The 12,953-nt window shown below is 39.1% G+C and overlaps 1 protein-coding gene across 1 annotated transcript in view; it reads right to left on the bottom strand.

Annotated features, from left to right (window-relative positions):
- The window catches only part of ANAPC4 (anaphase promoting complex subunit 4), a 41,427-nt gene that overhangs the window by 5,534 nt on the left and 22,940 nt on the right, over positions 1-12,953 (bottom strand). Inside the window, exons 19-21 of the mRNA XM_061191291.1 lie at positions 4,931-4,987; positions 4,542-4,598; positions 2,574-2,667 (exon numbers count right to left, since the gene is read on the bottom strand). Coding sequence (XP_061047274.1) covers positions 2,574-2,667; positions 4,542-4,598; positions 4,931-4,987 — 208 coding nt within the window. The remainder of the gene's footprint in view (positions 1-2,573; positions 2,668-4,541; positions 4,599-4,930; positions 4,988-12,953) is intronic.

Genomic DNA, 12,953 nt, shown 5'->3' with positions numbered 1-12,953 from the left:
GGCCTCCCTCACAGCACCTCATGTCCCAGCTACGCTGGATAAAAGGAGCTTTAATCGTGTTAACATTTTAAGCTCCCAACAGGTGACAGATGCTGTGGTATCATAGAGAGATATTTGGTCTTTGTCCCCAGTTCCTGGCCCAGAGCTCCTTAAAACTCTTGGAATTTCCTGAGTGATAAGGATGACAGGAGCATACTCTGTTTTAATGAGGCCCTTAGATAGCTTCACGATGGGGGCTGGTCTCCATAAAGACCAAGCCTTGATCAGAAGCTTGGAACTTTCAGCCCCTTCCTCGACCCGCGGGTAGGGGAGAGAAGCTAGCGTTGAGTCCCGTCACCAATGGCCCCTAACCCCTACATGATGAAAACTCCATAAAGCCCCTAAACAACAGAGCAGAGGGCCTCTGGGTCGATGCATGCATTAAGGTGCTGGGAAGGCAGTGCGCCTGGAGAGGGGATGGAAGCTCCATGCCCCTCCCCATACCTTGCCCCATGCATCTCTTCCACTTGGCTATTCCAGAGTTGTATGCTTTATAATAAACTGGTAGATGTAAGTTAAGTGTTTCTGAGTTTTGTGAGCCATTTTAGCAAATCATTAAAACTGAAGTATGGGAACCCCCAACTTTGTAGCCAAGTGGAACAGAAATGTGGGTAACCTGGGGACCCAGTACTTGTGACTAAACTCTGAAGTGGGGGCAGTCTTGTGGGACTAAGCCCTAACCCTGTGGGGTCTGGTGGTAACTCTGCAGAGTTAGTGTCAGAATCGAACTGTAGGACACCCAGTTGGTGTCAGAATTGGTCTCAGAAGGGAAAAAAGCCTCTCATTTTGGTGTCAGAAGTGTCTTGAGTAAAAACAGCTCAGATGCATACCGCCTGCTTATATGCTATGTGCCAGGCACTATCCTAAGTGCTTCATCTAGATTAATTTGTTTAATCTTCCCAACAGCTTTTTGAGGGAGGCGCTCTGATCATCCTCACTTTATAGAAGAGAAAACTGGGGCACAAAGAGGCCAGGCAACGTGCCCTCAGCCCCACACCAGGAAGCGGCAGAGCAGGACTTCAGCCCAGGCAGCCCAGCTTCCAGCACACCGACCTTTACCCACGTAACAACACCAACTCTCTCACATCCCCTGGGAAGCTACGTGCGCTAAGCATTTAGCACTTGATTTTTGCAAAGTGCTAGGCAGAAGTTTCATTAAAGGTTTCTTAATAGTTCCATAATGACAGTCGGTATTACTTCATACTAGACTAAGAAACTGGGAGATTAATGAGCTTGTCCAAAGTCACATACTAGCAAACTCTTAAGCATTTAAGAGATGGAGTTAATCTGAAGTTAAACATGAGACCTGTAACTAAGATTACGCTTTTCTATTCAGCCATAGAAGATGTGGGGAGAAAAAAGGGTAGAACCTGTTTTTAGCCCGAAGTCCCCAGGATGGATATTAGCCCAACAGTGACAGGGTCCAGGTGCCACCCCTGCTGGTACACTGCCATCAGCCCTCCCCAGGCATCCTTCCTTACTCCTTGGACATCCTGATTAAATATGGTAAATGAGCTAAGTCAGCTGTACTTTTATTTCCCCTCCATTCAATAGCTAACTTACATCAATACATCTCTCTCAATTGATCTTAAGACTCTCAAGCAATGTAAAATACGTCCTGCTCTGAAAAAGAATTTGGGCTTGTAAGGTTAAATCAAACAGTAAGCAAAGTTCTGGGCCTGAGATTTCTCTGCCTCCCCCCACTCACTCACTCATTCAGATACACAGCAACCGCACAGAGCAGAGGTCACTACTGAGTCCAGTTAAAAACTCAGGCTCTCAAGTTAGCAGAATCCTAGCTCTATCGCTTACCACCTTGTATCATCTTGGGGCCTTCTCTAACCTTCAGTTTCCTCACTAGTAAAGTGAAGATAACAAGTACCTACCTCATAGGTTCTTGTGAAGATTAAAGGAGGTAATACATGTATGTGGCTATTACCCCGAGGATCTAAGAAATAGCTAAACTGTGGTCAGATTATTCTTTGAGAAAGCAAAGAAACAGATGCTTTAAAAATCTTTTCATCTAAAATGGAGACGTTTTGACATATTTAATGGTTGCTATTTTGTGCTGCATTCCCAGTAATGTTGGCTAAATAAAGTTTTACCAAATCAACATCCTAGAGAATGAAAGGCATAACAAGTAAATTAAAAAAAAAAAAAAAAAACAACCTCAGACGAAAACAGTGATGCATCATTATAGGAGTTAAAAGCATTATATGCTCTTAAAAGCTACTGGCAAAATAGACTTCTCTAATAGGCTCTACAGTTTTCTTCCCAATATCCTATTTTTTATACATATTTTTTATAACAGACAATACTTAAGCAATCTTACTACATCACAGTTAATATCATAGTGTTTCTGAACATGGTAATGTCATACACTGTTATTATTTTACTGTTTCTCTAATCAAATAAAATGGACACAAAAGATAAATCTAAAGAACTTAGATAAGTATTCAGCAAGTACACTTGCTGATGTACTGGTCTCAAATAAATATAAACATGGCGAATATCCATGTTGGTTCATGAAATACCTTTAAGGTGGCTGCTGTTTTGAAGAAAGTCATACCACTGGTTCCCTTCTGTGTTAGGGGGTGACACAAGATCATCATCTTCGTCTTTCAAGTACTAGAAGTACAGAATTAGAAATTTAAGTTTTGTAAATCAAAGCATTAGGCTCCGAAATTGTTTATATTTAACACTATTCTACTTATTTTGTTTTACTGCCAAGTCCTCTGAAAGTGCACCATTCTGTGAGATGACCAAAATTTGCTAAATGCCAAGCAACAGAACTGCAAACATTAGAATGCTGTAGATTTAGAGACTATAGAGTTTAAATTTCATGTTCTATTTTCAGAAAGCACATTTTAAACTTATATATGTAAGTTTATAAGTTAATTTGAAAAGTATCAACTGTCAGTCTAATCTATGGCAGTAGTTCTCAAAGTGTGATCCATGCAACTCTGAGAGTCTTCAAGATGCTTTCAAAGATGCATGAGGTCATTACTATTTTTATAATAGTATCAAGATATTATTTGCCCTTTTCACTGTAATGACAGTGAAATGCCCTGTCAAAAATGCCAATGAGAGTCAAAAGCAGAGGTGGAGAAAACTGCTGGCGCTGGCGCTGTCACCAAGAATCAAAGTACTGGCCCCAAACCATACTGACAGTCACTATATTCCTTTTTGCCACATACAGTTTCACTAATCTCTAATGAGGCTATTAAAATGATTAATTTCATTAAATCTCAACAAAATCTTTTTCATATTCTGAGTGACTGAATTGGGAAGTATGAATAAAGCACTTTTGCTGCATACCAAAGTATGACAGTTATCATGAGGGATAGCATTTATGAATTTGTAGTTGTGAGTCAGGCCAGGCACTTCTTTGTTATTAATGGAATTCCATTTTCACTCAAAAGAACGACTGGCAGACAAACTATGATTATTCATTCTTGGGTATTTGGCAGATATGTTCTTGAAAATAAAGAAAGTGATCCTGTCACTTTAAGCAAAACAACTGACAGTATTTATTACCAATGATAAAATTTAAACATTCAAGCAAAAATTAAAATTTTGGAAAAACCTGTATCTGCCACTATGTGTTTGACAACCTCACAGTAGTTAAACATTGTCTGATGAGATTGGTAATGACATTAACAAAATCTGACTTTCGGATACTGTATGAAGAAAGGCGTCAGCAAATGGAAGATCGCTGTAATTCAGCGAATCAGTATTTTCCAAATGACCAATACATGATATGGCAAAATCACATGCACAGTGTAAAAGATCCATCCAAAGTGCAAGGTAGATGAATGAATTTTAATGAATCAGAATATGAAAAATCCATTGATGCAATTTAGATTCCATACTGAAACTAACCTAGGATACTACCACTTGTCAGGATCTGGTGTAGTATCAAAGAATATTCACAGTTATCTAAAAAGCTATTAAAATACTTTACCCTTTCCAACTACACACCTGTGTGAAACCAGGCTTTCTTAACCAAAACAATACATCACAGTAGATCGAAAGCAGAAGCAGATATGAGAATATAGCTGCCTTGTCTTAAGCCAGACATTAAGGAGATTTGCAAACGTATAAAACAATGCCATTCTTCACTTAATTTTGTTTTGTGAAGTACAGTTACTTTTCGTTGCAAATATTTATATTAATATGTAATGGAAAGTGGGTTTGTTCTTTTTAAATGAATTAAGAGATAATTCTTTATTCTGTTTAATTTCTAATACCCAATAATATCTACTATTGATAGATACAGTGCACATAAAAGCTCTCTGGAGTCTTCAATAATTTTAAGAATGTAAAAGGGTTCTGAGACGAAAAAGTTTAAAGCTACCCTTTGGGGATTTTGCTAAAAGGAAAGGGTTACTATATAATTTGGCATTATAGTACTTTCAAAAAGTTTTGTATAATAAAGACTAACACTGCTAAAGTTTTAAAAATAAAAAAATTAGTAACTAGATTCAATCCAGAGCCCATACCTGACCAACTTTTTCAACGTTAAAATATTTTCCTTTTCGATTATAAAGATCTGGAGCCTAGAAAGAATAAATATAGTTTAATTCTTAAGTCAACTCACTAAAGAAAAAAAAATCTTATATATTTAAACCAAAAACTCTATTGTTTAAGAAAGCTGTTGGTGGCAGTTACTCTTTTATATATAGTAACACACACATACAAACAAAAGTTCAATTTATATGCTTTATATTTAATAAATAAGTACTGCCATTAATTAGCTCAATAGTTTAAAAAGCATACATAATTGCTTAGAACTTCAATTAAATTGGATTAAATTTGATTACTTCTTACCATTATCCCAGTTTATTGTGATTATTTTTTAAAAAGCACTATAGAAATACCAATTTCCTACCTCATTGAAATGTTCAGTAAGAAATTCAGCAACAAATGTGATGTCTTTTTGAGTCATCTATCAAAACCAAAAGGAACAAAAAGAAAACAAATTAAGATAAGAGAAAGCTTGCCAATTAAATTCTATGTAATAATAAATGTGACTTTTTTACTATCTACTAAAAGTTATGGGACAAATAAGCAAAGTTCCTTCAAAGAAAATGTCAACAGAAATTCAGGAGATTATGCAACTCTGAAAATATGAAATCCTAGGGCTCTGAGAAGCACGTAATTAAATATTTTAAACCCATTTTCCAATCAGCGACGCCAATAGCTACAGAACTCTTTATGGCCTAAGGCTGTTTATTATTTTATGCCTTATGCTAAGACTACGTGTGTAGAGTCCCTCCTTTGGGAGTGGGGGACTGTCAGTCCAGATAAATAACCTCAATGTGAGTTAAGGGCTGCAACCCAAGAGCACTTCAGTGTTGGCCCTCTGCTTCTTTCAATGACCCTGCCTTCTCCCTATCCCGGTTCTTCAGCCCTCAAAAAATTACACATTGAGGGCTCTCCCAACAACTAACATATTATATTTCCCCAAATAAAGCTAAGAGTGATGTCAGAGAAACAGCTAAGGTGAACGTCTCTGGTTTGCAAGGCCAGTCATCCACAGCACAAAAGATCTACTTCGTATAAAAGCTGTGATCTTTTACTCATCTGGGCCACCAAGGCTAATCTTAATGCTCTCCATTTTTTCAGACTCAAAATTACCTAATCTATCTGAATCAGACAGTTTGGGCAGGGGTGAGGATGAGCGAGCTACAGGAACCAAGTGGGAATTTTGCCTTATTCTGTAAGATTTTTCTACTAGAAGGTTCCATTGCTACTTGTCACAATCCTTAGAGTCAGAAAGAAACTGGTGTTTGCCAGACCTCAACATAGGTACTAATACCTAAGTACTAGCTTTCCAAGGAAAATAAAAATGCATTTAACATTTTAGGAAGTTAAAGTAAGGAATCCAAACACCCTATGTTATATAGATTACAAAATCTTATACAAACATGAAAACAATAAACTTAGACAGCCATAATAAAGGTATTCTGTGAGATAAAAAAAAATATCAAACATGCAAATTTAAAAAAAAAGGCTTACTAGGATCTGTCTTGTGTCTACAGCCTAATATTTTGTTAACTAATAACTGCATAAGACTACCAAGATGACCAGCAAAGCTGAGCTCAACCAGGGCAATATTAACATATTAGGAGGGGGGCAGAGTCAAGATGGCAGACTAGGAGGACGCAGAATTTCTGTCTCTGCACAACTAGGGCACCTACCAGGCACAGTGGGGGACCATGGACACCTAAGGGGACGGGAGGAACCCCCAGCAACCAGGTAGGATGTGGGGCGTGGGGGGAGTGAGGGGCAGGAGAAGTGGAGGCGGGATGGGACTGGCGCCCCTGAGGGGCGGCTGGGGGAGGGGAGGAGTTCCTACAGCCAGAGGGACCCACCCACGGTTAGGGGTCCAGTGGGGATGGGGGAGACCGTTGGTGGGAGGGCGTGGAGGAACGGAAGGGAATGTGGCCAGCACTTTCCCTGTCCACTTAGGCACCAGGGAGCCTGTTGGGCTCCCAGGCCTAATCTTCTGCCCTCAGAGCCTCCCTCCTGCTGTGCAGAACACAAGCCCTTCCCCTACACCCCCACCCAGGGCCCCACCTCCACACTCGGAGACCCCCTCCAACTGCGCTGGGCCTAAACCCCACCCACACACCCCCACCCAGGGCCCCGCCTCCAAACTCTGGAGCTCCACAGTTGGAAGGCCCTCCTTTGCAGACGCTGCCTCTCCCCTTCTGGGCGCAGGTCCTAAGCAGAGGCCCCGCCCAAACTCAAATGCCACCCCCCACCCCACCTAGGCTCCACCCCACCTTAAACCCCACTCCTGCCTAAGTTCCACCCCTGCCTAAACTCTGCCCCCCATAGCCAAAGCTTTTTTTTTTTCCTTCTTTTTTCCTCTCTTGGACTGGGGTTCTGTTTTACCTTGTCGATTCATTTATATTTTATTTTTTTCTAATAAATCTTTTACTTTTCTAATTTTATTTTATTCTTTATACTTTGTTATTGTTCTGCTCCTTTTGGCTTGTTCCCTCCCCCCCCTTTTTTTCTGTTGTGGTTTTATTTTACCTGTTGCAGTTGTTTCAATTATACTTTTATTTTTCCTAATATATTTTTTAGCTTTCTGATTTTATTTTGTTTTTTATTCCTTGTTATTATATTGCTCCTTGTTTTATTTTTGTTTTTTTGGTCACGCCACACAGCTTGCGGGATCTTGGTTCCCAGGCCAGAGGTCGGGCCCGAGCTCCTGTGGTGGGAGCTCCAAGTCCAAACCGCTGGACTAACAGAACCTCAGACCCCAGGGAATATTAATCGGAGTGAGGTCTCCCAGAGGTCCTCATCTCAGCACCAAGAGCTGGCTCTATCCAACTGCCTGCAAACTCTAGTGCTGGAGGCCTCAGGCCAAACATCCAGTAAGACAGGAATACAGCCCCACCCATGAAAAAAAAAAAACAAAAAACAAACGACAAAAAAATATGTTACAGACGAAGGAGCAAGGTAAAAACCTACAAGACTAAACAAATGAAGATGAAATAGGCAACCTACCTGAAAAAGAATTCAGAGCAATGATAGTAAAGATAATCCAAAATCTCAGAAACAGAATGGAAAAAATACAACATTCAACAAGGATCTAGAAGAACTAAACAGCAAACAAACAGTGATGAACAACACAATAAATGAAATTAAAAACAGCAGAATAACTGAGGCAGAAGAACGGACACATGAGCTGGAAGATAAAATGGTGGAAATAACTGCCAGGGAGCAGAATAAAGAAAAAAGAATGAAAAGAATTGAGGACAGTCTCAGAGACCTCTGGGACAACATTAAACACACCAACATTTGAATTATAGGGGCCCCAGAAGAAGAAGAGAAAACAAAGGGTCTGAGAAAATATTTGAAAAGATTATAGTCGAAAACTTCCCTAACGTGGGAAAGGAAATAGTCAATCAAGTCCAGGAAGTGCACAGAGTCCCATACAGTATAAACCCAAAGAGAAACATGCCGAGACACATGTTAATCAAACTATCAAAAATTAAATACAAAGAAAAAATATTAAAAGCAGCAAGGGAAAAGCAACAAATAACATACAAGGGAATCCCCACAAGGTTAACAGCTGATTTTTCAGCAGAAACTCTGCAAGCCCGAAGGGAGTGGCAGGGCATATTTAAAGTGATGAAAAGGGAAAAACCTACAAACAAGATTACTCTACCCAGCAATGATCTCATTCAGATTCGATGGAAAAATCAAAAGCTTTACAAACAAGCAAAAGCTACAAGAATTCATCACCACCAAACCAGCTTTACAACAAATGCTAAAGGAACTTCTCTAAGCAGGAAACACAGAGAAAAAAAAACCTACAAAAAAATCCTCAAATCAATTAAGAAAATGGTAATAGGAACATACGTATCGATAATCACCTTGAATCTAAATGGATTAAATGCTCCTACCAAAAGACACAGACTGACTGAATGGATACAAAAACAAGACTCTTATATACGCTGTCTACAAGAGACCCACTTCAGACCTAGGGACACATACAGACTGAAAGTGAGGGGATGGAAAAAGGTATTCCATGCAAATGGAAATCATAAGAAAGGTGGAGCAGCAATACTCATATCAGATAAAATAGACTTTAAAATAAAGACTGTTACAAGAGATAAGGAATGACACTACATAATGATCAGGGGATCAATCCAAGAAGAAAACATAACAATTATAAATATTTCTGCACCCAACACAGGAGCACCTCAACACATAAGGCAAATGCTAACAGCCATAAAAGCAGAAATCGACAGTAACACAATAATAGTGGGGGACTTTAACACCCCACTTACACCAATAGACAGATCACCCAGACAGAAAATAAATAAGGAAACACAAGCTTTAAATGAAACAAGAGACCAGATAGACTTAACTGATATTTTTAGGACATTCCACCAGAAAGCAGAAGAATACACTTTCTTCTCAAGTGCACATAGAACGTTCTCCAGAATAGATCACATTTTGGGTCACAAATCAAACCTTGGAAAATTTAAGAAAACTGAAATCGTATCAAGCATCTTTTCCAACCACACGTTATGAGATTAGAAATCAATTACAGGAAAAAAACAGTAAAAAACACAAATACTTGGAGGCTAAACAGTGTGCTGCTAAATAACCAAGAGATCACTGAAGAAACCAAAGAAGAAATCAAAAAATACCTAGAAACAAATGACAATGAAAACACAACGACCCAGAAACTAGGGGATGCAGCAAAAGCAGTTCTAAGAGGGAAGTTCATAGCTATTCAAGCTCACCTCAAGAAACATCTCAAATAAACAATCTAACTTTACACCTAAAGCAACTAGAAAAAGAACAAAGAAAACCCAAAATTAGTAGAAGGAAAGAAATCATAAATCAGAGCAGATATAAATGAAATAGAAACAAAAAAAACAATAGCAAAGATCAACAAAACTAAAAGAACATTCTTTGAGAAGATAAACAAAGTTGATAAACCTTTAGCCAGACTCATCAAGAAAAAAAGGGAGAGGACTCAAATCAATAAAATTAGAAATGAAAAAGGAGAGATTACAACTGACACGGCAGAAATACAAAAGATCGTAAGAGACTACTACAAGCAACTATATGCCAATAAAATAGACAACCTGAAAGAAATGGACAAATTCTTGGAAAAGTACAACCTTCCAAGATTGAACCAGGAAGAATTAGAAGACATAAAGAGACCAATCACAGGTAATGAAATTGAAACTGTAACTGAAAATCTTCCAACCAACAAAAGTCCAGGACCAGATGGCTTCACAGGTGAATTCTATCAAACATTTAGAGGACAGTTAACACCTATCCTTCTCAAACTCTTCCAAAAAATTGCAGAGGGAGGAACACTCCCAAACTCGTTCTATGAGGCCACCATCACCCTGATACCAAAACCAGACAAGGATATCACAAAAAAAGAAAATTATAGACCAATATCACTGATGAACATAGACGCAAAAATCCTGAACAAAATACTAGCAAACAGAATCCAACAACACATTAAAAGGATCATACACCATGATCAAGTGGAATTTATCCCAGGGATGCAAGGATTCTTCAGTATACACAAATCAATCAATGTGATACACCACATTAACAAATTAAGGAATAAAAACCATATGATCATCTCAATGGATGCAGAAAAAGCTTTCTACAAAATTCAACACTCATTTATGATAAAAACTCTCCAGAAAACGGGCATAGAGGGAACCTACCTCAACATAATAAAGGCCATATATGACAACCCACAGCAAGCATCATACTCAATGGTGAAAAACTGAAAGCATTTCCACTAGGATCAGGAACAAGACAAGGATGCCCACTCTTGCCACTCTTATTCAACATAGTTTTGGAAGTCCTAGCCACAGCAATCAGAGAAGAAAAAGAAATAAGAGGGGGACTTCCCTGGGTGGCGCAGTGGTTAAGAATCCGCTTGCCAATGCAGGGGACACGGGTTCAATCCCTGGTCCGGGAAGATCCCACATGCCGTGGAGCAGCTAAGCCCGTGTGCTGCAACTACTGAGCTTGCGCTCTGGAGCCCGCGAGCCATAATTACTGAGCCCACGTGCCACAACTACTGAAGCCCACGCGCCTAGAGCCCGTGCTCGGCAGCAAGAGAAGCCGCCGCAATGAGAAGCCTGTGCACCGCAACGAAGAGGAGCCCCCGCTCCCCGCAACTAAAGAAAGCCCGCATGCATCAATGAAGACCCAACACAGCCAAAAATAAATAAATAAATAAATTTATAAAAAAAAAAAAAAGAAAGAAATAAGAGGAATACAAATTGGAAAAGAAGAAGTAAAACTGTCATTATTTGCCAATGACATGATACTATACATAGAAAATCCTAAAGATGCCACCAGAAAACTACTAGAACTAATTAATGAATTTGGTAAGGTTGCAGGATACAAAATTAATGCACAGAAATCTCTGGCATTCCTATATACTAACAATGAAAAATCAGAAAGAGAAATTAAGGAAACACTCCCATTTACCATCGCAACACAAAGAATAAAATACCTAGGAATAAACCTACCTAAGAAGGCAAAAGACCTGTACTCAGAAAACTATAAAACACTGTTGAAAGAAATCAAAGATAACATAAACAGATGGAGAGATATACCATGCTCCTGGATAGGAAGAATCAATATTGTGAAAATGACTATACTACCCAAAGCAATCTACAGGTTCAGTGCAATCCCTATCAAATTACCAATGGCATTTTTCACAGAACTAGAACAAGAAATTTTACAATTTGTATGGAAACAAAAAAGACCCCGAATAGCCAAAGCAATCTTGAGAAAGAAAAACAGAGTTGGAGGAATCAGGCTCCCTGACTTCAGACTATACTACAAAGCTACAGTAATCAAGACAGTATGGTACTGGCACAAAAACAGAAATACAGACGAACGGAACAAGATAGAAAGCCCAGAGATAAACCCACGCACACATGGTCACCTTATCTTTGATAAAGGAGGCAAGAATATACAATGGAGAAAAGACAGCCTCTTCAATAAGTGGTGCTGGGAAAAATGGACAGCTACATGTAAAAGAATGAAATTAGAACACACCCTAACACCATACACAAAAATAAACTCAGAATGGATACAGACCTAAATGTAAGGCCAGACACTATAGCACTCTTAGAGGAAAACATAGGCAGAACCCTCTAGGACATAAATCACAGCAAGATCCTTTCTGATCCACCTCCTAGAGTAAGGGAAATAAAAACAAAAATAAACAAATGGGACCTAATGAACTTAAAAGCTTTTGCACAGCAAAGGAAACCATAAACAAGATGAAAAGACAACCCTCAAAATGGGAGAAAATATTTGCAAATGAAGCAACGGACAAAGGATTGATCTCCAAAATATACAGGCAGCTCATGCAGCTCAATGTCAAAAAAACAAACAACCCAATCCAAAAATGGGCAGAAGACCGAAATAGACATTTCTCCACAGAAGATATACAGATTGCCAACAAACACATGAAAAAGAATGCTCAACATCACCAATCATTAGAGAAATGCAAATCAAAACTACAATGAGGTATCACCTCACACCAGTCAGAATGGCCGTCATCAAAAACTCTACAAACAATAAATGATGGAGAGGGTGTGGAGAAAAGGGAACCCTCCTACACTGTTGGTGGAAATGTAAATTGACACAGCCACTATGGAGAACAGTATGGAGGTTCCTTAAAAAACTAAAAACAGAACTACCGTATGATCCAGCAATCCCACTACTGGGCATATACCCTGAGAAAACCGTAATTCAAAAAGAGTCATGTACCACAATGTTCATTGCAGCACTAGTTACAATAGCCAGGACATGGAAGCAACCTAAGTGTCCATCGACAGATGAGTGGATAAAGAAGATATGGCACATATATACAATGGAATATTACTCAGCCATAGAAAGAAATAAAATTGAACTATTTGTAGTGAGGTGGATGGACCTAGAATCTGTCATACAGAGTGAAGTAAGTCAGAAAGAGAAAAACAAATACCGTACGCTAATGCATATATATGGAATTTTAAAAAGCGGTACTGATGAACCCAGTGGCAGGACAAAATAAAGACGCAGACATAGAGAACAGACTTGACGGCATGGGTGAAAGGGGAAGCTGGGATGCAGTAAGAGAGTAGCACTGATGCATATACACTATCAAATGTAAAATGGACGGCTAGCGGGAAGCTGCTGCCTAGCACAGGGAGACCAGCTCAGTGCTTTGTGACGACCTAGAAGAATGGCATAGGGAGGGTGGGAGGGAGGCTCAAGAGGGTGGGGATATGGGGATACATGTATACATATAGCTGATTCACTTTGTTGTACAGTAGAAACTAACACAACAATTGTAAAGCATTTATACTCCAATAAAGATGTGGGAAAAAAATACTACTATA

Source organism: Eubalaena glacialis, chromosome 5 (genome assembly GCF_028564815.1).
Source record: "Eubalaena glacialis isolate mEubGla1 chromosome 5, mEubGla1.1.hap2.+ XY, whole genome shotgun sequence".
NCBI lineage: Eukaryota > Metazoa > Chordata > Mammalia > Artiodactyla > Balaenidae > Eubalaena > Eubalaena glacialis.
Note: the sequence above shows the minus strand (reverse complement) of the source record. Positions and strands in the feature narration are given on the sequence as shown.